This window comes from Aethalodelphis obliquidens, unplaced genomic scaffold, assembly GCF_003676395.1.
Source record: "Aethalodelphis obliquidens isolate GAN/ISIS:26980383/991018 unplaced genomic scaffold, ASM367639v1 scaffold9, whole genome shotgun sequence".
NCBI classification, from domain to species: Eukaryota; Metazoa; Chordata; class Mammalia; order Artiodactyla; family Delphinidae; genus Aethalodelphis; species Aethalodelphis obliquidens.
Genome location: NW_020837953.1, coordinates 36,298,847 through 36,324,403, shown reverse-complemented (window position 1 = coordinate 36,324,403; position 25,557 = coordinate 36,298,847). Strand labels below are relative to the sequence as shown.

The window sequence follows — 25,557 nt, the reverse complement described above, 5'->3', positions numbered from 1 at the left end:
TTTACTCATAAAATGGGGACAGTAATGGTTTCCAGCTCGTAAAACTGTTGAGGATTCAATGAGATATGAAGCGTGTTGAACAGTTTCTATAGCGCTTGACAAAATGTGAATATTTACTGAGCATTTTTATTTTCATTTCAGTTGTTTTATGGACCCTGGGATCTCTCAGCGGATTAATCAGGATCCTTGTTCAAGCACATTTATCACTGGTTCATAATGGCCCTCTTGTATATTTTATTATTTTTATTTTTTGGCCGCACCGCGTGGCATGTGGGATCTTAGTTCCTCTACCAGGGATCGAACCCATGTCCCCTGCAGTGGGAGCGTGGAGTCTTAACCACTGGACTGCCAGGGAAGTCCCTATTTTATTATTAAAAATAAATTTTAAATGCCTATGAGCCATCATCCAATACCTTACATCTTCCTCTGGGTTCCTCCATCTGTCTCCTACCCACCTTTCTTCATGTGGGGTAACCACTCTTCTGAGTCTGGGCTTTCTCATTCCCTTGCCTTTTAAAATTATTATTTTAAAATTTTGATTAATACTTTATTAGTATTATTATCACACACAGATATACGTGTTACACATATGAAGTTTCTCATTCGCTTTGCCTTTTTTTGATTAGTATTTAAAATCATATATATGTGTGTGTTATACACATTATGTAAAATATGTATTTTTTTACTTTATGAAAGTGTATCATGCTTTACATAATCTCCTGGGACTTGCTTTTTTCACTCAATCTTACATTGCCGAGATTGATCCAATGGTTGCATGTAGCTGTAATTCCTTTTTTTAACTACAGGATAATATTCCACTGAGTATTCCATAATTTTTTTTTTTTTTTTGGCCGTGCTGCCCTGTTTGTGGGATCTTAGTTCCCCGACTAGGGATTGAACCTGGGGCCTTGGCAGTGAAAGCGCCAAGTCCTAACCACTGGACCTCGAGGGAATTCCCACCACAGTTTTTATTTAGTCAACTTCTTGTTGATGGCATTTGGGTTGTTTTCAGGTTTTTGCTAGTGTAGAAAAAGCACTATGAGTATTCATGTATATGCTTTCTAATGCATATATATAGAAATTTTCTCTTGATATATAACTAGGAGTGGAATTGTGGGGTCATAGGGTATATGAATATTTGTTCAGTATCACAAGATAAGAGCAAACTGTTTTCCAAAGTGATTGTATCAGTTTATACTCCCACCAGTAACATATAAGAGATCCTGTTGTTCTACATCTTCCATAAGTGTTGTCAGACTTCTTATTTTTTCCAACCCAACAAGCATAACGATTTCTCACTGTAGAGTTGACTTACATATCCCTGATTGCCAATGAGGTTGAAGAAGTGTGTATGAATGTGTGTGTATGAGATGTCTTTTGCCCATTGTTTTCTTTCTTTTTTAAAAAATATTTATTTATTTATTTTTGGCTGTGTCGGGTCCCAGCTGCGGTGCGCCAGCTCCTCCTTGAGGCTTGCAGACTCCTCTATAGTTGAGGCATGCAGGCTTAGTTGCTCCGAGGCATGTGGGATCTTAGTTCCCTGACCAGGGATCGAACCCACGTCCCCTGCACTAGAAGGTGGATTCCCAACCACTGGACCACCAGGGAAGTCCCTTGCCCATTTTTCTATTTGTCCTTTTTTTGTTCTTTTCTTATTGATCTGTAATAGTCCTTCCTTCCTCCCTCCCTCCCTCCTTCTCCTCCTTCCCTCCACGAGGCCACCAGGGAACTCCCTTGTAATAGTTCTTTATATTTCTGAGTCTACTGATGTTTTGGAAACTGAAATTCTAAAATTTATTAGAGTCGAATCTAGCACTGTTTTATTTAATATTTAGTGCTTTTTGGATCTTATTTAAGAAAGTGTGCCTTAACTCCAAGATCAGAAAGCTGTCACCTACAGTTTCTACTAAATGTTTCAAAGTTTTGTTTTTCACATTTAAGACCTTGATCCATGTTCAGTTGATGTTGTGTATAGTGTAGGATAAGGATCCAATTCAACTTTTTTCCCATCTGGGTACCCATTTTTTCTTATGTTTTCCAGTTCTCTTTGTAGCTGATGTATGAAAATGCAATAGGCTTTTTTGCATTTGATCTTATCAAGCTAATTTGCTAAACTCTATTTCCAATTATTTGTCTGTAGATCCTATGCAGACAATCAGTTACAAGTAATGATAGTTTTCTTTTGTCTTTTTAGGTCTTTATGCTTTTAACTTTTTTTCTCATCTTATTACACTGTCTAGGACTACCAGTACAATCTTAAAAATTTAAAAGGTGGTATTAGGTATCTTTGTCTTGTTTTTTATTTTAGAGATAATGCTCTAATGTTTCCCCATTTAATATATATGTATTAAAGATTTTTTATAAATTGCTTTTTTTAGGTTAAGGAAGCTTTGTTCTATTCATAACTTACCGAGAGCTTTTTAAAAATAATAATTTGTGTTGAATTAATTTGCATTAAATGCTTTCAAAAAGTATCTTGAGATGATTATATGGTTTTTCTCCTTTAATCTGTTCATGTAGTTAATTACTTATTTGATCTTCTAATATTAAACCATCCTTGCAGTCCTAAGATAAGTCTAACTTGTATATTGGTTATTCTCTTATATCTTGTTTAGAATTATTTTATCAGTTTTCATGAATAAAATGGGTCTGTAATTTTCATTTTTTATGTTGTGCTTTTCTGGCTTTGGTATTGCAATAATAATGGCTTCACAGAAGTAGATGGTAATATTTTCTCTTTTACTGTTTTCTGGAAAAGTCTTGGTAAAATTGAGATAATTTGCTTCTTGAAGTCTGATAGAACTCACCTGTAAAATCACCTTGGCCTGTTTTCTTTGTGGAAAGATTTTAACTACTGTTTCAATTTTTAAATTTAGTTTCCTTATTTCTTCTTGAGTCAGTTTTGGTATGTTATATATGTATTTTTAGAAATGTATGCATTTAATCTGCATTTTCATATTTATCAGTGTAAGGTTGCTTATAGCATTTTCTTATTGTATTCCTCTTTTCCGTAATAATTGTGTATTATCTTTCTCCCTCTGTTTAGTTTTTAAAATTAATCTTGCCTCAAGTTTATTGACTTTTTTAAAGGACCAACTTGTGGCTTTGATCTTCTCAGTTTAATCTTTGTTTTCTGTTTTGTTGATTTCTGCTCTTTGTAATCTCCTTTTATTCTCTTCGAGTTTCTGTTTTTTCTAATTTCCTAAATTGGAAACTTAGCTCATTAATTTTTAGACTTCCTTTGCTGCGTTGCAGTTTTTGATATATAGTGTTTTATTATCGTTCAGTTCTAAGTGGTGTTTAATTTCTACTATGACATTTCTTTGATCTATGAGTTATTTAGGGATTTTTAAATCTCTAAGTGTATGGAAAATTGTTTGTCCTTTTAAAAACTAACTTCAAATTTAATGGTCAGAGAATGTGGACTATGTGAAGACCTGTTATTTAAAATGTGAGACTTGTTTTGTGGTCTGGTATGTGATTAATGTTTAAAATGTTTGAGTGTTCCTGAAAAGTATGTGTGTATCCTACTTTTTAATTTCAATTTATCTTGCTTTTTCTGTTTCATTTTAATATTTTATTACTTTAAAAGAATTGTTAGCTGTAGCTCTTCCCTGCAAAGACAAGATTAGCGCTTTCTTATACCCTTTGGTCTCTCTCTTCCCTTTCAACCCTTATACTCTTCAGTGACATGCCTTTGAGCCCCCATGGCAGCACATTAAAACTGTCTCGGTTTTACAGTTCTCAGTTGTTTAGATATTATATATTTGTCTTGTTCTTCTCTTTGATCTGGGGATTTTTTTTAAACTAAGTTATTTGCTCAGCTTTCACATATCTTTAGTATCATATGTGGAATTTGTTTCTATTACTGAAGTAGTTACTTCAAAATTTTTTTTGGGGGTGGTGTCTTTTTGTATAAACCTGAGCCATTGAATGTTTTTTTTTTTAGCCTTTAACATTTGAATGGCAGTTTAGCTGGATATAAAATTCTCAGTTCAAATTCTTTTCCTTTGGTACTTTGGTCAATTCAATTTGTTACTTATTCCTTTGTAAGTGATCTGTTTTTCTCTAGACTTTGAGAATGTGTCTTCTGATATTCACTCTAATATTTCTGAGTGTGGGTTTTTCATTATCTATCCTGTCTGATGTATTTGGGATTCTTTCAAACTGAGATCTATCATTTTTCTTCAGTTCCAAGGTTGTCTTCATTATTTCTTCAAATATCTCTTCTTTTGATTTATTTTCCTCTCGTGGGACTCCTAATATCTAGATGTTGGTGCTTATATTTCCATCTCTCTCTTTTTTTTGGTTGATGTATAGTTTCATTCAATAAAATGCACAGATCTTAAGTGTTCAATTCAATGTGGTATTTTGACCAATTACATTACCTTGTAACCATAACCCCAAAATAAGATTAAAATAAGATTATTATTTTAATAATAATAATTATAAGATTAAAAATAAGATTAAAAATTTTTCTTAAATAAGATTTAAAAAATTTTTTTAATTTTTAAAATAAGATTAAAAATTTTTTTCTATCTCTCTAGCAAGTTCCCTCACAACCGTTTCCAGTTTATTTTTCCTCCCAAATTGCAATCATTATTCTGATTTCTTTTACCATATATTAGATTGGTCTTTTCTAGAGTTTCGTGTAAGTGGAATCATACAGCAGATAATCTTCTATGTCTAGCTTCTTTCACTTAGCATAATGTTTTTGAGATTCATCTATGTTTGTTGCCTCAATAGTTCTCTCCTTTTTCAGTCAAGTGGTTTTCCGTTGAATTAATATACCACCATTGTTTATTCATTGATCTCTTAGTGAATATTTAAACTGTTTCCAGGGACTTCCCTGGTGGTCCAGTGGTTAAGACTGCGTGCTTCCAATGCAGGGGGCGTGGCTTCAAGCCCTGGTCGGGGAACTAAGATCCCACATGTCATGCTGCCAAAAATTAAATAAATAGCGTGTTTCCAGTTTGGGGGTATTATAAATAAAGTTCCTATGAACACTTAATGTATGACTCTTTGGGTATATTTTCTTTCTTTTTTTAATAAATTTATTTTTGGCTGCGTTGAGTCTTCATTGCCACGCAGGGGCTTTTTCTAGTTGCTTGCGAGCGGGGCTACACTCTGTTGTGGTGTGCGGGCTTCTCATTGTGGTGGCTTCTCTTGTTGCAGAGCGCGGGCTCTAGGTGCCCGAGCTTCAGTAGTTGTTGGCACACCGGCTCAGCAGTTGTGGTGCATGGGCTTAGTTGCTCCACGGCACATGGGATCTTCCCGGATGAGGGCTCGAACCCGTGTCCCCTGCATTGGCAGGCGGATTCTCAACCGCTGCGCCACCAGGGAAGCCCTTTGGGTGTATTTTCATTTCTTTTGAGCAAATACCTAGGAGTGGAATTGCTGGATAATGTGATAAGTGTATGTTGGTTTAACTGCCAAACTCTTTTCCAAAGTCAGTGTACTTTATTACATAACCATGAGTTTTTCTACATTCTTGCCAATGTTTGATTTTGCAAGTCATTTTGATTTGGTTTTAGTCATTCTGGTGGGTGTGAAACGGGTTTAATTTTCATTTACCTGATGGTAATTATGTGGAGCACCATGAACTATTGGTCATTCGTATGTTTTCATTTTGAAGTGAGTACATCTCTTGCCCATTGTGTGTGGGGGGGTTGTTAATCATTTTATTGGCAACTTTAGGAATTCTTTTTTTTTTTCCGTTTTCTTTTTGTTTGTTTGTTTTTTTGCGGTACGCGGGCCTCTCACCGCCGTGGCCTCTCCCGCCGCAGAGCAACAGGCTCCGGACGCGCAGGCTCAGCGGCCACGGCCCACGGGCGCAGCCGCTCCGCGGCATGTGGGACCCTCCCGGACCGGGGCACAAACCCGCATCCCCCGCATCGGCAGGCGGACTCTCAACCACTGCGCCACCAGGGAAGCCCAGGAATTCTTTATTTACTGGATACAAGTCCTTTGGGAGCTATGTGTATTGTGCGTATTCTTTCCCATTACGTGTCTTGTCTATTCAGTTTCTTAATGGTATCTTTTGATGAGCAGAAATGTAAAATTTTGATGAAGTCCAAATTATCATTTTTTTTTAATGAAGTTAGGACTCCTTGCCTTACCCCAAAGTCACAAAGATATCTGCTTATGTTATCTTCTAGAGGCTTTATGGTTCTGGCTTTTATAGTTAGGATTATGGTGACTTCCGTGGTTGTCCAGGGGTTAAGCCGCGGCGTTTCCACTGCTGGGGAACTAAGATCCCACATGCTCTGTGTTGCGGCCAAAAAAACAAACAAGATTTGTACAATTAGGTTTATGATCCATTTCAAATTAATGGAGTAAGATTGGGGCTGCTGTTTTAACTTTTAACAGATCTTTTACCATTTCTTTCATATTTCCGATTTCTTAATCCTTCCTGGCTTCTTCCTGGAAATATTCCTCCGTCTGATATCCCAGTTCCCTATTTCATTCCTCAGCTGCAGTATCCATTCTGCAGTTAATTCTACCTGTTATGTTTGTTATTTCAACTGTTTTTTCATATAGAATATTTCCACTTGGGTCCTTTAACACTCTCTTATTCTGTTTTGTTTCACTAATATCTTTCCTTATTTCTTTGGCGTGTTTCTAATGCTTATTTTAAAATTCTCAGTCCATCTGTTGAACACAGCCAATTCCAGTGGTATCTCTAATTGGTTTGTTTTTCTTTTGAAGCCAGTGTACTCCTCGGATTCCCTGTTCTGTAACCCGTGAGCTCATTCCTCGGGGTGGGAGGGTTTCATCTATTCTGTCTGGTGCTGCATGTTGGGGTAAGAATCCAAGCCTGACCCTGGTCTCTGTCAGCACTGATGAGCCCAAGGAGATGACAGTCCCAGAGTGGAGGCCCCCAGGTGTCAGAACTGCATAGTTCCTCCCTGGGTTTGTCATCAGGACCCTCACCCCCAGCCCCCCCACCAAGTAACTAACTCTACAGCATTGAGCCTCACTTTCTGGATGCCAGGAAGAAGCAGCAAGGGAGAGAGGGCTGTCTGCCTAGGTCAGAATCCACCAGCCTCCAGGTCCAGAAGAGAAGGGGTGGTGGAGTGACCGTGGAGGCCTGTCAGCTCATTAGTTCCCTCTTGATTTCTGCAATTCCACGGTGCCTGCTGCACGGCCCTGATTTTACTCCGGCATATACGTGGACCGTCTGCCTGGGCCCCGCGTATGCATGTGAGAATGCTGGCCTCGATTGCTCCAGGGCACGTGGGCATGTTTGGGGGCAGGGGGTGTGGGGAGGTGTGCTGGGGAAGGCTTGATGCAAAGAGGCAAGAGCAGAGCTCAAATCCTATTGTCTTTTCTACAATATTCTCCACCTGCTAAAGACTAGGCCCTGCCCCTTCTCCTGGCTGCTGCGTTCCCACCCTCCAGCGCTGCACACACCAAGTTAAAACCCCCTTCCGTGTCCCCAGGAGATTCCGTGTCTCTCTAGGATTTCCTAGGCTTAGTGACGTTTTTGCTCTATTGTTACTCTGGTGTTGATTTGAGGATGAGGGGCCGGGAGCCGTATGTCTTCCCTCACTGTTTCTAGGGATGGTATGTGCAGCACCCTCAACCCCACTGTATCAGCAGCTGGAGCACAGAGGCTTCAAAAGAAAAACAGCAAACTGACTTGAGATAGCGCTGGAGTCAGCGACATTAGAACAGATAGACCAAGAATTTTTAATTAACATTAGAAACATACGAAAGAAATAAGGATGTATATTAGCAACATAAGACAGAATGAGAAAGTGTTAAACAATAAAAGAACCATGTGGAAATATGAAATATGGTTTAATATGAAAACCAGCCTTATCATCTGTTCCAGCCCCAACCTTTGCATGCACCTCACAGCTCACTCTTCTCCAAAAAAAGACTTTCATGGCCGCCAGACCTTTGCATGGGCTCTTCCCTCTGATTAGTCTGCCTTCCCTACACTTCTGCTGGAAAAATTCTGGTACATCCTCGAGACTCCTTCCCTGAAGGCCTCTCACGGTCATTGCGATACTCAGTGATGGCATGGGGTTCAAGAGTTAGGAAACCAGGGTGCTTGTCCTATTCTTCAACTAACTGACTGTGTGACTTTGGGAAAGTCACACTACCTCTCTGGACCTTCGGCTCCTGCTGGGAAAAAAATGAGAGTGCTGGGTTAGATTAGTCCTAGAACCCCTTTCAGCTCTGACAAGCTAGTACAGTGGTTAAGAATGAAGGTTCTGGGCTTCCCTGGTGGCGCAGTGGTTGAGAGTCCGCCTGCCGGTGCAGGGGACACGGGTTCGTGCCCCGGTCCGGGAGATCCCACGTGCCGCAGAGTGGCTGGGCCCGTGAGCCATGGCCGCTGAGCCTGCGCATCCGGAGCCTGTGCTCCGCGGCGGGAGAGGCCACAGCGGTGAGAGGCCCGCGTATGGCAAAAAAAAAAAAAAAAAAGAAAGTTCTGGACTTAATCGCTGTGTTTCAAGCTCATTTACTAACCTAGCATAATGGTTAACAGCTTATACTTTGGGGTTGGACAATTTGGGTTCATAATCCCATCTCTGTCACTTGCCTGCTGTGTGACCATAGGCAAGTTACTGAGCCTCCCTGTGCTTTTTTTTCCCCTCTTCTGTAAAATAATGTTGATATTAAGGGTGCCTACCTCCAAGTGTAGGAGCACAATAAATGCAGCTGTTGTTGTGCTGTTGGTGGTTGTTCACCATTATACAGACTTCCCATTCCATTCAACAAAATCTTGATGTTTGTCTGCCAGGCTCTATCTAAATGCTTTTTTAAATTCTACCAAATTTTATTCCTTAACAGATACTCTCTTTTGCCTTTTATCTTTTTTTTTTTTTGGCTGTGTTGGGTCTCTGTTGCTGCGCGCAGGCTTTCTCTAGTTGTGGCGAGCTGGGGCTACTCTTCGTTGCAGTGAGGGTTTCTCATTGCGGTGGCTTCTCGTTGTTGTGGAGCACAGGCTCTAGGCGTGCGGGCTTCAGTAGTTGTGGCACTCAGGCTCAGTAGTTGTGGCTCGTGAGCTCTAGAGCACAGGCTAAGTAGTTGTGGCGCATGGGCTTAGTTGCTCCGTGGCATGTGGGATCTTCCCGGAACCAGGATCAAACCTGTGTCCCCTGCATTGGCAGGCGGATTCTTAACCACTGCGCCACCAGGGAAGTCCCTGCATTTTATCTTTAAAACAACCTTGCAGAGTGAGGATCTGTAACCCTGTTTTATGGATAAGGATCCTGCGGCCCCAAACATAAAGTCACTTTCAAAGCTACACAGCCAGGACTTAACCCCATATCCAGCTCCTCCATGGTCAAGGCCTTTCCACTATGCCACAGTGTTCAGAAAGATTAGTCTGGGGTTTTGGGAGATTACTGAACAAATCCAGATGCAAAAGCTTGGTGAGAAACTCCCCCTCCCCGTTACACATGTACGCCAGCTGTCTGCACGCCTAGGCCGTCCACAAGATGTATTTTGTAGGTTTCATGCAAATGCAGATTTAATGATGGGCCAGAAGTTAATTGAGGAGGCAGAACAAGGGTGGGTGGGACGATTAGCGTCTCATGTGACCTGGGATAGAGAGCCAAAGGGGCTCTGGGAAAGAGAGCAGTGGTCTTGGAGGACACGGAGTCAGCAAAGAGGAGGACTGAGATTCAGCAAGCCCAGAGCTGAAGCTGAAGAGCGAGGCCTGTGGAAGCAGATGTAGGTCTTGCTAAGAGGCAGTTCCAGAGGGTGGCACTAGGGCTGACTCCAGCCCCGCCCTGTACTCTTGCTGGTCCGGATACGTGGCTTTACCTCTCAGAGCCTGCAAAAGGGCTGCTAGTACCATTTGGTAGGGGAGAGGGTACGTGGGGGAGCAGCAGTAGCCCTGCACCAGAACCTCAGCTCCACAGCTGATTAGATTGGCATGTGTAGGCTCGATTTAATCCTGAAGCCTCAGTTTCCGTATCTGCAGTTTGGGAATCACATTCTTGCCTGCGTGGGATTATTGCAAGCCTCCAGAGAGATGACTTCGTGGTGAGACCTTCTCTGATCTCTCTACTTAAAACTGCAAATACCACCTCTCCTCCCCAACTTCTTTTCCTCCATCTCACTTACCACTACCTGGCATCCTATTGATTTTACTTACTTTCTTATTGTCTGCTCACCCCACCAGCAGGGATTTGAGCACCTAGAACAGCCCCTGGCATATAGTAGGTGCCCAATAAACAGAGGTCATATGAGTGTTGGTTGAATAACATATAGGGAAGACCCTAGGGGATAGGGGATGTTGAGGCCGTGTCAGTTGGATCTTAGAGATGCAGGACAGAGGCACAAGAGAAGCCAGGACAGCTCACTTGGGGTGCCAAGGGCTGCCCATGAAAGCAACTGGGGCCTGGATTTTAAGGTTGTGACTGGGCCGTCTCTGGCCACAGCCTGTAGGAGGTGAGTCCTTTATGAGAGTAAAGCTGGATGGGCCTGAGTACTGGGGATTCTCATGGAGCCAAGACTCTTGGGGCAAACAGGAAGCCCATGATACTTGGCTTCCCTGCTTTCTTTAGCTTTTTAAACCATTCTGATGGCCCCTAAGTGGAACAGACTACCTCAAAGAAATGTCAGTCCCAGTGCCATCCCTGCCACCACAAAGGCTAGAAGAAAAAGCACTGGGTTTGGAGGCAGGCAGATCCGGGGTTATGGCCTAGCCCTGCCCCTCTTTACCAGAGGGATGTTCGGCAAATCACTGCACCTCTCTGAGTCTCTGTTTCCTCCTCTTGTGAAATGGGTGTAGCAGTTTCCCCCCTGTATGCCAGCCTCCTAGGGCTTTGTGTAAAATACACTAAAAATGTGTATTGTGACCAATCATCACTAGACTGAAGGGCCTACAAGGCAGAAGTTGTACCTGCGGCCCTTAGTGCAGGGCCAGCCACACAGTAGACACTTGGAACCTAGTGGTCAAAGAGTTGTTAAACTCAACTGACAACGACCTTGGAAGGGGAGGGTCCGAGTCCTGCACACAGCAGGGCTTTTAGGCAAATCCTGCCCAAGGACCTCCTACAACTCTACAAGTTTATAGATTCCAAGAAGAAAACCAAGCTTGTATTGGTTGGCCTCATTTTACCATGCACTCGAAACTTATTGACCCATCTTTAGCTTGTTTGCAAGATTTTTCCTTTGGTAGAAACAACTAGATGAGTGACATGATGTGGTTGCTTACAATGTAAGGGGCTGAGAAAAACAGGCTGAACTGGAGTTCTGAGGTCAGACTCTGTGTTCCAAGTAACAGAAAATCCAAGGTAAGCAATATGGGGAATTAATTAGCTCCTGTAACTTGAATGTTCAGAATCAGGCTTCAGGCGTGGCTGCATCCAGGGGCTCAAGCAGCATCATCAAAGACTCAGATTCTCTGCATCTCTCTACTCCACCTTCTGAGAGCTTGCCTTATCTTCAGGCTGCACACAGTGCCCCTCCCATCGCCCCACTCCCTCACAACACACCATCCAGGTGGAGAGAGCCTTGAGCTTAAGTCAGTCAGTCAGGACCCACCTGGAGCCGCTGGAGGTAGGATCAGCCCTACCCAAACCAGCTGGCTGGAAAAGGGAGAGCCACTTCCCAAGGAAACTTTGTGGTGTTGTTAGGAAAGGGGAATGGATTCTGGGTGGCCAAAAATTATATCACGTATCTACTACAGTCATCAGAAGGGGAAACAACAGAAAGCCATAGAAACATCTGCATAGCACTTTACAGTTTGCAAAGTTCCTTCCCTCCTAAGAAGCCAATATTGGAAGCAGAATGGCACTTATTATCACTGCTTGAGCAACTGGCCAGGACTCTGACTTGTAACCCTGAGCTGCCCTCACCCACCTCAGCCTCTCTGTGTAAAATTATAAACCCAGAGGGGCTGACCTGGGCGGGAGGGAGCCAGTGTGACTGAAGGCCCTCCCTTTACAGAGGGAGCGCCCGTTCCAGATATGAGAGGTCCCCAGGAAGCTGCAATCATGTGAAAGTCCAGGAGGAGCTGGTCTGTGGGCAGAGGGAACAGCCTGATGTGAGGACTGCTCACGGGGCTGGGCACACACACAATGGGAGCCCTGCCTCGCTCACTGCCAGGACCCCGGCATGCGCGCGCATACACGTGCACACAAACTCACACACGCACACTGCCACACAGGCAGAGGGAGGTCACGTGACACACTGACGTGGGGCTCCCTGTACCGGGGGTGGCCAAGGCATTGGGGTCTGCTGCCCATAATGGTGACCATGATGGAAGCTGTTCTGGCATGTGACTGAGACGGGGGAGCCAGCACACTGAATACGGAGCCAGTCAGGCCTGGCCTGCATCCCAGCTCTCCCACATGGTTGCTGTGTGACCCCGCACTTCCCTCTCCCTTCTGAGCCTCAGTTTTCTCTTCTGACCCAGGCTGCTAATTCCCACATGACTGGTTTCTTAGAAGGCTGAACAAAAAGCTCCCAGTACATAATAGGGGCTTCATTCATTTTGAGTTTCTCCTTTTCCCCTTTCATAGTGTCCTGTTAATAGCTGTGTGACCCTGGCCAAGTTACTTAACTTCTCTGTGCAGTGGGAGCAATGATAGCACCTACCACATGGTGTTGTGAGGAGTAGATGAAGGAATGCCTGGAAAGCACTTAGAACAGTGCCTGGCACACTCGTTATCACCTTTACTACTAGCTAACATTTATTTTGAGTGTTTAATATGGGCCAAGCCCTGGGCCTTGATCTCATTGTTTATTGTGCAATTATCCTTCTTATAATAGCACAGTGATATAGGCACTCTCTGTGATTATCCCCATTGGACCAGTGAGGAAACTGAGGCCCAGAAAGGGGAAGTGATGTGCCCAAGGTCATAAAGCCAGTAAGCAATCTGGGGGCTCTGCTCAGCTGTGCGCCCTTGGGTGAGACCCTCACCTCTGTGGGTCCATGTTTCCTGCCTGGAGGTTGGGGTGCATCCCTGCCCTGTACCTCCCAGGGTCACCATGGATATCAAATGTAATAGTGCCAGGAGCCTCTACCAGCTGGAAGGTTCTCTGGGAATACGAGGAGTGCTGTTACCATGGGCCCAGGGCAGTGAGACCTGTCTCTGGGAACATCTGTGTACTCCCTGTTCTGACGCAAGCTGGGCATTCGAGAAACCGGGCACTTGCCACCCAGGGATACTGCTTGTGTTGGCCGCCACTCAGAAGGTTACAAGTTCATGGCCTATTTCCCTGAAGTCCAGAGCCGCCTCAGCCTCTTCTTACAGGGCCTGTGTGGGGCTGTCTATGGAATGGAGGTTTCATCTCCTAGGGGAAGGCTGCCAGAGCACATGGGGCATCGGGGGCAGGGAGGGGGGAAGAGCCACGGTGGTCCAGGGTCCTGCATGGGGACCAGCTGAAGTAGGAGATTGTGGGGGAGGAGGGATGTGTCCAGGGTCACTGGCCTGTCCAGGGGTGGAGCCAGGTCTCCAGCCGAGGTCTTCCCCACGCCGCCCCCCGTCTCTGCTGCACACCGCAGGGCAGACCACCTGTGATCAAGGACTTGGACTCAGTCAGTCCTTGGCCACTCTCGTGCTATGTGACCTGGGGCAAGTCACCTCACCTGTCTTCCATAAAGTGGGGATAAGAAGCCCTCCCTCAGGGGGCTGTGATGCACATGCAATAAAATGACATCTGGGAAGAGTGTATAAGTCAAATGGTAGGTGTGTGTATTCCGTTCATCTACAAACATATAATGTACATATTGCAGATGGAACAAGTGTGGTTTGTCTTCAGTCTTACTGACTGCTTCAGGAGTTTATACTTGGCCCTGGGAGACAGAAACATCTACAGGTGACGCTGAATTCTGGCTTGGTCACTTACTGGCTGTGTGACCTTGAGCAAGCACGATCTCTCTGTGCTTCTGTTTGTTACCTGTACAATGGGTATAATAATAGTGCCTACCTAGTAGGTTGTTGTGGAGATTGAATGAGTTAATATAGGTAAAGTGTTTAGAACAATGTCTGGCACATGACAAAAGGTATGCTATTATTATTACAAATACAGCGACAAAGTATATCAAGTAAGGGTTTCTCTAGAGTAGCCTCAGTTTGAAATGTTCTTTTCAGTTGACAGAAATCACTGATTTCCGGAATTCCAAGACGTTGGTATCCATGCTATGCCTCACAGACTGCCTTGTGCTTCTGGTAATAGCCTCCCAAATCTTAGCTGGTGAGTGGGGAGACTTATCCCTGCTGATGATTGCTGTGTGACCCTGGGCAGGTTGTATACCCTCTCTGTGCCTTCCTTTTCTTGTTGTCCACTGTGATGGCGATGTCTCCTGGTACCAGAGGGGCTCCCACCGCAGGAGTGCTGGGTGAGGTACCAGAGTGCAGGGGATGACGAACACAGCACATGCTCCTTCCCCCGATCCCACCACTCAGCTCCCAGGCTTGGCTCAGAGCAAGGTGGCCTGGGACAGAACATGTCCTCTGCGTGGGATGGTGGGAGCCTGTGTGCCCGTGGAACAGCCATCCCTGACACCCCTCTGCCCGGTCGCTCCAGCCACCCCAGGCACGGTGCCTCTGGGCCCTGCCATCTCCCTCCCCCGCCTCCCTGCTGCCAGCTCTCCTCCCACCAGATGAACCTTGACTGGCTCCAGTCCTCTGCCCACAGAGCCAGTCTGTGGCATCCAGACCGGCCAGGCACCCCAGGAAGCCACAGAAAGATCTTTAGCTCTGGAACCCAGACCGCTGAGGCTTCCGATTCCAGCTCTGCCGTGTGGCCTTGGGCGAGGGGCAGACCATCTGAGCTGCAAAGTCCTCACCTGTGAAATGGGCTGGCAAGAGACGTGTAAGTCAGGTGGGGACGCCAAGCGCCCGCTCTTGACCAGGCTGAGCTCAGGGAGCGAAGCCCTTTGTGGTTGGTCCCGGCTGCCTCTCTGTCCTCTGTCACCAGCTGTCGGCTCCTGCCTTTCTCCCCGACCTCTAAGTACTTCATTCCTACCTCCTTGCCTTTGCACGTTCAGGTTCTCCTGTAGAGAGCACTGTTTCTCTCTCTGTTCATCTCAACCCTACCATCCTTCCCGCCTGGCTCTCCTCCCACCCACTCCATGGAAGCTTCCCGGCTGACCCTAGGTGGTCTCTTTCTCTTTCTCCTTCAAGAGAAAGAGAAGGCATCTGGCCTCCTGGTGGGATGTTTGTGTGTGAGAGAGAGACAGGCAGACAGAAAATCTGGTCCTCTCAGGAAACATAGCGCCCCTTGAGTATAGGAACTGGAACCTCCACCCCCTAATTAACCCCTCCCCCAAGTGGAGGTGCATAGCAGCCAGGTAAGCTTTTTGGTTTCTAGAGCCTTGGAGCTGGAAAGACCTTGTGGGCCTTCCAGGTGGGCAGGCCTGTGATGAGCACAAGGGTAAATGGCTGCTGGCCGAGTGGGCAGAGAAGGGTCTGTCCCTTCTCAGCTCCAGCCCCTCACCTGCCCACTTACCCCTCACTCCATCCTCCCCTGCCCGGTGATCATGGCTGCTGGGTGACATTCATTGCCCACTTACTGTGTCCCAGGCCCTGTTTTAAGCCTTTCTGTGCATTAACTCATATAATCCTTACAAGGACCCTATGGATTTTATTCGTCTCCCACTTTGCAGATGAGAAACCTGAGGCCCCAGGGGTGGGGTCACTGGCCCTGAGCTACTCAGCTCACGAGGGGCAGAGGCAGGATCTGAGCCTGGAGCCCTGGCTCCAGAGCGTGCTTCCTGCTGCCGAGCTGCCTCTTTGGTCACTCACCACTGACCCGCCACCCTTCCACCCACCTACCCACATTCCTGCCCGGCCAGCCGGCTGTGCACCCGGCTCTGCCAGCCGTGGGGCTGCCAGCATCCACAGAGCAAGATCCCTGCTCTCCAGGAGCTCACCCCATGGTTCTCTGGCTCTGATAAACGTGACCAAGGTCTTGAGCGGCTGGGTTTTGGGAGATTGGGGAGGAACTGTAACTACCGCCTGGGCTGGGGCTGGGCTGCAGGACAGCCCAGCAGAGCTGAGGTCAAGGGGGAAGGGTGATGGGAGGACTTTATCGGGTGGACAGCAGGGAACATTCCAGACCAGGGAACGCAGTGTGCAGAGGTGCTGAGGCTGGAGGTGCTCAGAGGGACAGCTGGCTTGTCATCACAGCCCTAAAGATGCAGTGGCTTGGCAGCAGGCAGGGCTGACGCCAAGCCTCCCCAGGCACTCCCGCCTCTGTTTTTTTGTCGAGATGGGGTGCTGTCTGCAGCGGCTGGAGGTCTGAGCCTTGCTCTATGCCAGCACCTGGCCTACCGCCCTCTGGGGAAGTCCCTTCTTGGGTCTGACCTGCAGCCTACTCTGACAGCACACACTCCTTCCAGAGCCCTTCACCCAGAGGCTGCTTTATGGCAGCCATAAATGACTTCCATCAGTGAATGGATAGAGTCCCGACCAGCAAGGCTTGCCGGAGGCGCTGGGCGGTTCTATGTTCCCTCTCTCTGACCCTGCAGGTGAGATGTTCCTGGGCTGACCTTTAGTGGCACTCCCTCCCCGAGCAGCTGCTGCAGCCCGTTTGATGTTGCAGGACCCCCTCCAACTCCCCTCCCATTCCCCACTGAGGGAGACTGTGTCTGTCCTCCTCCACACTGAGTCCTTAGTACCTAGAACAGAGCCAGGTACATAGCAAGTATTCAGTAAATGTTTGGGAATAAAGAATAAATGGACAAAGAGGAATGAACAAGCTTCAGGTGGGGAAGGACTGGGCTGGGGGAGGGGAGCCCCATGGACTGTCCTCCCTCCCATTTCACCCCTCCTGGGCTAAGCCCCAAAGATTAACCCCAGGGAACAAAGCCAGGTCACCGCCACTGACCCAGAGCTTTGGAGCAGACATCCAAGGCTACTGTGACTAGGTGTTACAGGTTGTGCTGGCTACTCCGTGGGGCTCCCTTCACCCAAGATGGCCCTCCCGGCCCCCACCATGGACGTGGTCCTCACAGCGGTCCTCAGCCTTCTCCTCCTGGCGCTGACCTTGAGCCTGGTCTGCTTCTTCACCTGCCGCCTGGCCAGGCCGCTCAGGTAGAACTCACCCCGGCCCGACTCCTTCCTCTGCCAGATCTCCCGCCCTAAGTTCATTTGGCTTCTGTTTGCTCTTGAGGGATAGTGGAAAGGTGGGCGCCGGTCTCTCTCCCTCTCCGTGGTGGGGAAACTGAGGCCCAGAGAGGTTGAGTCAGCTTGGGATCAAATTGCACTTGGCCATGGACGAGCTGAGATCCTTTGCTCAGTTTCCTAAACGGTAAAACAGGAGTTAATAACACTTGTGAGGATCAAGTGAGATGCCCAAGAAGTGGTAGTGATTCTTATCAGTCCTATGGTTCTGTCATTTGTCCTGGACCTTTTGAGACCCAGCCCAGGGCTGGCTTTCTGCCCAGCTCCAAAGGGCTCCAGTGCCCTCTGTCCCAGGATGCTGAGTCAGTCCCCAGGGGCAAGGCCCAGCCTCCGCTCCCTCCCCTGACCTGCCAAGTGGCTGTTTCTCCTCCAAGGCCAGAGCGCAGCCAGGGCTTCTGCACACTTGTCATGAATAGTCAGGGCATGTAGCTGGGAGCCTGGCAGAGATGGTTCGGCTGGGAGGTGGGGAGCGATGGGGCTGGCACACACCTGGAGGCTCCATTATGAACTGGTGGAGCATTGGCAGAGGGTGGTGGGCAGCTGGGGCCCCTCAGCCCCAGGCTGGGCCCCACGGAGCCCAGCATCTAGGGCTGCCAGAGAGTGGACTTGGAGCCTCTGAGTAGGGACGGGGGCCGTGAAGAGGAGCCAGCAGGGGAGACTCTGGCTCCTGAAGGGTTTCCTAGATTCTCCTTTCCAGGCAGAGGCAATGGGAGAGGGCACCTGAGTGTCTCCAGAACAGGCCCTTCTCAATGCCACATCTCTGGGGCCAAAATTCAAAGCATTCCAGCCTGAATCATGGAGCTTTTCATGAAGTTAGCATTTTCAGAGCTGATTCTATGTGCACGGGGTTGGGAGTCAGAGATGGAGAAGAGATGGTCTTTACTCGCACAGAGTGTCGGGCTAGCAGAGAAGAGAGACAAATGAGAATAACCGTGCAGGGCTGGACGAGCCCTTTAGAGCTCCTGGAGCCACGCTTCACTTTTATTTTTCCTTATTTATGTGTTTGCTTTGGACCTTATTTATGTGTTTGTTTTGGACCTGCGGTGCAGAGGGTTGAACAAGTCATATTCCTCAGTACGTGGGGTACTATCATGAGCTCAGTTTTTGTTTTATTTGTTCATTTTCCCCTTCATCCCTGCTCCCCAGTACCAATCCCATCACCCTCCAAAGGTCTTCATGCTAATATGCTTTATTTAATATGTTGTTGAATTTATAAGTGTCCTTGCAAGTAACGCTGTGTTGTGTATATGAGTGTGGTTTACACTGACATACGAACTACTGAAATCCTGTGTTTTTAAACTCCACCGATCCTACTGTTTTACTTCTAGTTTTAATACTACTGCCACATAGTTATTGCCCCACCACTCTTTATAACTTCCTTCCCCTAGTTATGGACCTAGAGGTTGCCCCCAAATCTTCTAATCATAAGCCAGTGTTAAAGGGAACATGCCAAAAGTTTCTTCAATAAATATGATTGTTCTGTAGGGTTTTTTTGATATATAAAGTCTTTATCAATTTAAAAATATTATTTCAATTCCTGGTTTTCTGAGGGCTTTTATCATATAGTTCTGTACACCCCCATTCCCTCTTCTTAAATGATCTTGTAAGTTTGATTAAGGCTTTAAATGCTACCTTTATGCCCAGGGTTCCCAAGTGTATACCTCTAGCCAAGAACTCTTTCCCGGTTGCCAGATGCCTATATGCAACGGTCCGCTTAACGTCTCCACTTCATCTTAAACTCAACATGTCCAAAACCACGTTCCTGATTTTCCCCACCAAATTTACTCCACCTCACACCTCAAAACACCGCCCCAAATGCTGAAAGGCTGAATGCTTTTCCTCTAAGATTAGGAACAAGGTAAGGATGTCCACTCTTCCCTCTCCTATTCAGCCTGGTGCTGGAAGTCCTAGCCAGCACAATAAAGCAAGAAAAAGAAATAAAAGGCATAAAGACTGGATAGGAAGAACTAAAACTGTCCCTATTTGTCAATGACATGATTGACTACACAGAAGATGGCAAGGACCCAGGTTCAGTTCCTAGTCAGGGAACTAAGATCCTGCAAGCTATGCAGCACGGCCAAAAAGAAAACAAAACAGAAAAGGGGCTTCCCTGGGGGTCCAGTGGTTGAGACTCTGCACTTCCACTGTAGGGGGCAGGGGTTCGATCCCTGGTCGGGGAACTAAGATCCCACATGCTGCACGGCATGGCCAAAAGAAAAAAAAAAGCAATGCTATTTTAATAGCTTCCCCCAAAGTGCAATACAACAGTATAAATCTAACAGGATCTGTATGATGAAGACTATAAGATTTAAACGCACAGAGAGACATACTGTGTTCATGATTGGAAGACTGAACATTGTCAAGATGCAAATCTTCCCCATATTGATCCACAGATTTAATAAAATATCAATCAAAACTATACTGATGGGGCTTCCCTGGTGGCACAGTGGTTAAGAATCCTCCTGCCCATTCAGGGGACACGGGTTCGAGCCCTGGTCCAGGAAGATCCCACATGCAGCGGAACAACTAAGCCCGTGTGCCACAACGACTGAGCCTGCATGCCACAACTACTGAAGCCTGTGCACCTAGAGCCTGTGCTCCGTAATAAGAAGCCACTGCAACGAGAAGCCCGTGCACCGCAACAAAGAATAACCCCCACTCACTGCAACTAGAGAAAGCCCATGCATAGCAACGAACCCAACGCAGCCAAAAATAAATAAATAAAATAAATTAATTAGTTAAAAAAAAAAAGCTATAGTGATGGAGAATAGACCTGTGGCTGCCAGGTACAGGCATGGGCAGCTTCTGACTACAAAGCGAAAGCACAGGAGAGTTTTTTGGGCTGGCAGAACTGTTCTCTATCCTGATTTTGGTGGATATCCATGTGGATATCCATATCCACGAATCTATCCATGTGTTAAACTTCAGAACCTTCATCCTGTAGTTGGTGAACCAGAATCCCCACCCTTGGAGGATCCCCGTGGTAACCTCATTGCTAATTCTGTAATTGGCAGCTTAGTGGTTAGAGTTCAGCTCTGCTACCTGCTTGTTTGTAACCTTGGGCGAGTCACTTTTCCTTTCAGAGCCTTGTTTTTCCTATCTACAAAGGAGATCATACAGCTCTGTCTGTCTACCACATAAGTTATTATGGTGAACATTTTATCAGTGACCTTTAGGGATTGTTCATATAATCTGAGAGAGTAGTGTTTTCATTTTATTGAAGTATAACATACATACAGCAAAATGTCTATATCCTCAATTGACAGCTTGTTGGATTTTCAGATTGAACCCACCCATATAAGGCAGAGTGCCTTTTTTTTTTTTTTTTTGATGTTCAATATTCACTTTCTTGTCGCTGCCATAACAAATGACCGCAAACACAGTGACTTAAAACACAGTGACTTAAAAGTTATCCTCAGTTCTGGAAGTCAGGAGCTCCAAGAGAGTCTTTGGGGCTGAGAATCAACACACTGGTGGGGCCGCTCCCTTCTGGGGAGGCTCCAAAGGGAATCCACCTCCTCGCCTTTCTAGCTTCTGGAGGCGCCTGTAGTTTTTGGCTTGTGGCCTTTTTCTTCAAAGCCAGTCGCTTAGCATCTTCCTTCTATGAATCTTCTGTCCTCACTCAGCCTTCTCCCTCTGCCTTTATCCTGTCTTGTAATACCCTTAGTTGGTTTTTATACTTTTTAAAAAATTCTTTTAAATTGAAGTATATAGTTGATGTACAATATTATGTAAGTTACAGGTGTACTGTATAGTGATTCACAATTTTTAAAGGTTATTTTCCATTTATAATTATAAAATACAGGCAATATTCCCTATGTTGTACAATATATCCTTGTAGCTTTTTTTTTTTTTTTTTTTTTTTTGCGGTACGCGGGCCTCTCACCGTTGTGGCCTCTCCCGCTGCGGAGCATAGGCTCCGGACGCGCAGGCTCAGCGGCCATGGCTCACGGGCCCAGCCGCTCCGTGGCATGTGGGATCCTCCCGGACCGGGGCACGAACCCGTGTCCCCTGCATCGGCAGGCGGACTCCCAACCACGGCACCACCAGGGAAGCCCTGTAGCTTATTTTATACATAGTAGTTTGTACCTCTTGATCCCCTACCCCTATATTGCCCCTCCCCCCCCTTGGGTTTTATACTTTATATCAACGATCCCCAACCTTTTTGGCACCAGGGACCCATTTTGTGGAAGACAGTTTTTTCACGGGGAGGGGGGAAATGGTTCAGGTGGGAATGCGAGCGATGGGGAGCAGTAGGTGAAGCTTCACTCACTCGCACGCCGCTCACCTCCTGCTGTGTGGCCTGGTTCCTAACAGGCTGAGGACCAGTACCGGTCCGAGGCCCGGGGTTGGCGACTCCTGCTTTATATCATTAGAATCACACTATATATACTCTCGGGTCAGCTTCCTTCACTCAGCCTCACCTTTGCGGGATTCATCCATGTTGGTGTATAGAGTTCTCAATTATTCATTCTCATTGTTGTGTGTGGATTACCTTCTTGTGAACCCATACAGTGGATTTATCCATCCTGCTGAAGTTGGACAGAGTTTTGAAGCCATTATGAACAGGGCTGATATGAACATTCTTATATATTCTTTTGGTGAACACATGTACATTTCTGTTGAAGTTAAATGGGTCAGAGGGCATGTGTATGGTGTCACCTTGGTAGTACTGTCAGTTTTCCAAAGTGGTTGTACCAATCTACACTCTACCAGCAGTGAACAGATACTCTGGTAGTCCCAATTCCTTGCCAACACTTGGACTTTTCTTCACACACAAAGGGAGGATTTGGGGGTGATTCCTCCCTACCTCCACTTCTTAGAGCACTGACTTTCAACTGATGATGTAAATACTATGCCAGGCACTGGAGTGGAAACGAACAAGGCAAAGTCTCTGCTCTTAGAAGCTCCCAGTGTGGTAGGTGAGATGGACCAGGAAGGAATTACTTTCAAAACAGAGAGGTACATGCAGTGATTGTATTGATATTGTGTATCAATTTAATAACTTTTTTTCTGATGTTAGAATTTACTCTAGTAATGGTTGGAAACTAAAGTAGACTTAAAGAATTAGAAGTCATCTGAAATCCCACCACTCAGAGTTAAATGCTGTTAGACGTTAGATGAAAGGTATTTCCTTTCAATTCCTGTGCTTTCCTTCCCGCCACCTGTCCCTGCCCCAAGCCAGGTTTTTAAGGAGCCAGGTGGACAAGGAACGCAGTAGAAAAGCACCAGAGTGCACTTAAAATAAATTTTTTTTGGCCGTACCTCGTGGCATGTGGGATCTTAGTTCCCCAACCAGGGATCGAACCCGTGCCCCCCTGCAGTAGAAGTGCAGAGTCTTAACCACTGGACCATCAGGGAATTCCCTCCATGCACATTTTTAAGGTTGAATCAAAAGCCCTTTTTCCAGTTAGAGTGGTTTCTTACCTAACAGCCCACTCTGTCTAATGGTAGAATGTTGAGTATCACTGCCATTTCCCACAACAAATGAAATGATCATTTTTATCTTGATTTTGGTGGAAATAATAACATTATTTCCCAGTGAAACTCTTACCATTTAAAATTCCTCATCTTCCAGTAATATTTATACACAACATGGTTAGTATTTACATTTCGCAGCTGCCAATGGGATTATCGCATGTGATCCTAACAGGATGACCACAGTTTAAAAACATTCTTAGACCATTAATACATGCTCATTTTAGGCAATTTGGAAAATTCAAAAAAAAAATTAAAGAAGAAATAATCATTCACAGTCCTACTGCCCAGAGAAAACCAGTTAACATTTTGGTGTATTTCCTTCCAGTTTTTTTTTTTTAATAACATTTTTTTAAAAAATTATAAAGGTAACATCTCAACACAGAAGGAAAATTTGGAAAATGCAAAAAAGACAATGAAAAAATAATGAGTCATCTAAAATGTCACTGCCCAGAAATGGCCACACTTATAAGACAATCTTTTCCTGTATGTCCCTCCTATAGTTTTTATATCTCTCGCCATAAATGACAAGCTGTAGAACGTAGCAAATACAGTTGTCCTGTAAGAGCAAATGTAGGTGTCCCTGTAGGAAAAGGTGGACTCTTGGTTTTGTCTCTGATGTGCTTGGGACATGGGTAATTCAAGGCTAAAGGCTGATGTTCTAGAACAGTGCTTCTCAAAGTGGGGTCCACGAACCAGCAGCAGCAGTAGCTGCAGCACCTGGGAGCTTGTTAGAAATGCAGCTGGAGTCTCTGGGCGAGGGGTGGAGGGTACTGGAATCTGTTTCAGCAATCCTTCTAGAAGATTCTGATGCATGCTGCAGTTTGAGAAGCACTACACAGAAAGTGAACTCTGGTGGGTTCTGGGCTTCAGGTGGATTGAAAGTGGGAATTCACTTGGGAAAGGAGAAGGAACCGCTCTGCAGCATGGAACTCATTTATGCCTATACAACTGTTTATGTGATGAAGCTTCTTGAGGGAGGGACCACCTAGGTTTTGCATCGAAATGCCTAGTCTCTTGTAATAGGTGAATAATGAATGAATCAACGAATAAATAAGTGAATGAACAAATGAACTCTGGAGCTGTGACCTTCATGTCTTTTTTTTTTTTTTTTTCTTCTAGGATTGGAACATCAATTAACTACTGACCACTGGCAGCCCACCCTTCCCTCCCATATCCATCATACCTCTGGGCTCCAGAGAAAAAGCAGGTCTTGGAGTGCACCATGATTTCACCATTCTTAGTGCTGGCCATTGGCACCTGCCTTACCAACTCCTTAGTGCCAGGTAGGATTGGGGGCAAGGGTGGAGGGAGGGGGAGACATGGTGCAGGTAGGATAGGATGAGGGCAGTGTCTGTGTTCAGGGTCATAGAACCATCCAAAATATTTAAGAGCTGGAAACAAATGTTCAGAGCAGGAAATCCCAGCCTCTACACGTGCTAGTGTTGGAAGGGTCACTCTTTTTCCCTTTTTATTATTCTTTAATTGGGGTTTCTATTCTCTCTTAACTCAAAGAATCTGAAATAGAACTTTATTCTATAAACTCTTCCAAGTCGCGGTATGTTAAGTCTCCTGTTGGCTTCGTCTGCTTAACTCTCCCTCATGATAGTACATTTCCTTATATTTTGTAATTCTTGCTTGTAAACTCACCCTCAACAGTTCTTTTGTTGTTGTTGTTTTGTTTTTGTTTCCTGTTGTAAACTCGTACAAAAGTGTTTCTACAGTGCAGTATTGTGTTTGATTCTTCAACTAATTCTATGAGAGTACTTATGTTAATTTCTCAGTTTTTGGTTCTTACACTATAAATTCAAGCTCAGATTTGGAGTTGAGTTCACATTTTTATGACTGGCTTTCTGTCCCCATCCCTTCCATAGCTCCCAGGCAAAACACGTACCTGAAAAGTTTCAGCCTAGACTTGTGTTTGGTCTGACACTGCAAGGGTCCTTCAGCCTCAGCTCCTGTTGACCTTTCTGGTTTTGAATACCCTCTGAATTTCTGCCTCCTGGGGGTTTCCCTTCCCCCTTTTCTTCCTTTTTCAAGTAATATACTGTTCTTGATTTTTTTTTTTTTCAACATTTTAGTGTCTGTTGTAGGAGGGGAGCCCTCCTTGGCTCAGTCCATCATGTGGCTGGAAGTCCCCACTTGCCCTCCCTGAACCTTAATTTCTCCATCTGTCCAGTGGAGATAATAATCTCTCCTCCTTAGGGCTGTTGTGGGAATTATAAGGGACAGTCACAGTGCAGGCAGGGAGTGGGTGCTCGTAGGAAGAATATATTTCAACAGATGAGGGAATTGGGATTCAGAGAAGGGACTGGCCCTCCCAGGTCACACAGCAAGTCAGTAGCAGCCCTGGGGACTGAACCTGAGCCGCTAGGTTCCCAGGCCACTGCTCTCTCTGCGATCCCATGATGCCTTTCGGCTTGTGTCCTTGGGGCCAAGGTCACTCTGGGACCGAGTCCCTGCTTTCTCAGCACTCACAACCCACCTGAGCAAAAGGTGAGCAGATGGATGAAATGTGAGAAGACGAAAAAGTGACAAAATGAAAAATCTTCAAATATTCACCACTTCAGTTTTTTGCATGTTTCATTTTAGTAATTCTGATGGGTGTGTAGTGGTGTTACATCATGGTCTTTAACTTTTTTTAAAAAATTAGGTGTAACTTACAGCAAAGTGCACAGATCTTAAATGTATAGCTTGATGAGTTTTGACATATTTTTGTACCCATGTAACCATCACCGGGATCAAGAAAGAATATTCATCATGGGACACCAAGGGCTTTCCTGTGCCCCTCCCAACCACTGCCCCCGCCCCGCCCTGCCCCAAGCCAGAGGAAGTGACTAGGCTAACTCCTGTCACCTTAGTCGAGTTTTGCCTGTTTTGAGCTTCGTATAAATGGAGTCATACAGTACGTACTGACAAGTACTCTTCACGTAGCATTCATTACAGCACAAGCATTTCTGAGTGTCATTTAATGGTCTCC

The 25,557-nt window shown here is 45.7% G+C and overlaps 1 protein-coding gene across 2 annotated transcripts in view; it reads left to right on the top strand.

The window, feature by feature from the left end:
- ALPL (alkaline phosphatase, biomineralization associated) overlaps positions 1-25,557 on the top strand; it is a 57,285-nt gene that overhangs the window by 13,921 nt on the left and 17,807 nt on the right. The window contains exons 1-2 of one of the 2 annotated variants that reach the window (XM_027109859.1): positions 16,828-17,009; positions 23,700-23,863. In XM_027109859.1, coding sequence (XP_026965660.1) covers positions 23,803-23,863 — 61 coding nt within the window. In that variant the 5' untranslated portion in view covers positions 16,828-17,009; positions 23,700-23,802. Of the gene's footprint in view, positions 1-16,827; positions 17,010-23,699; positions 23,864-25,557 lie in introns of those variants that run through there. The other variant, XM_027109858.1, reaches the window with a different exon arrangement.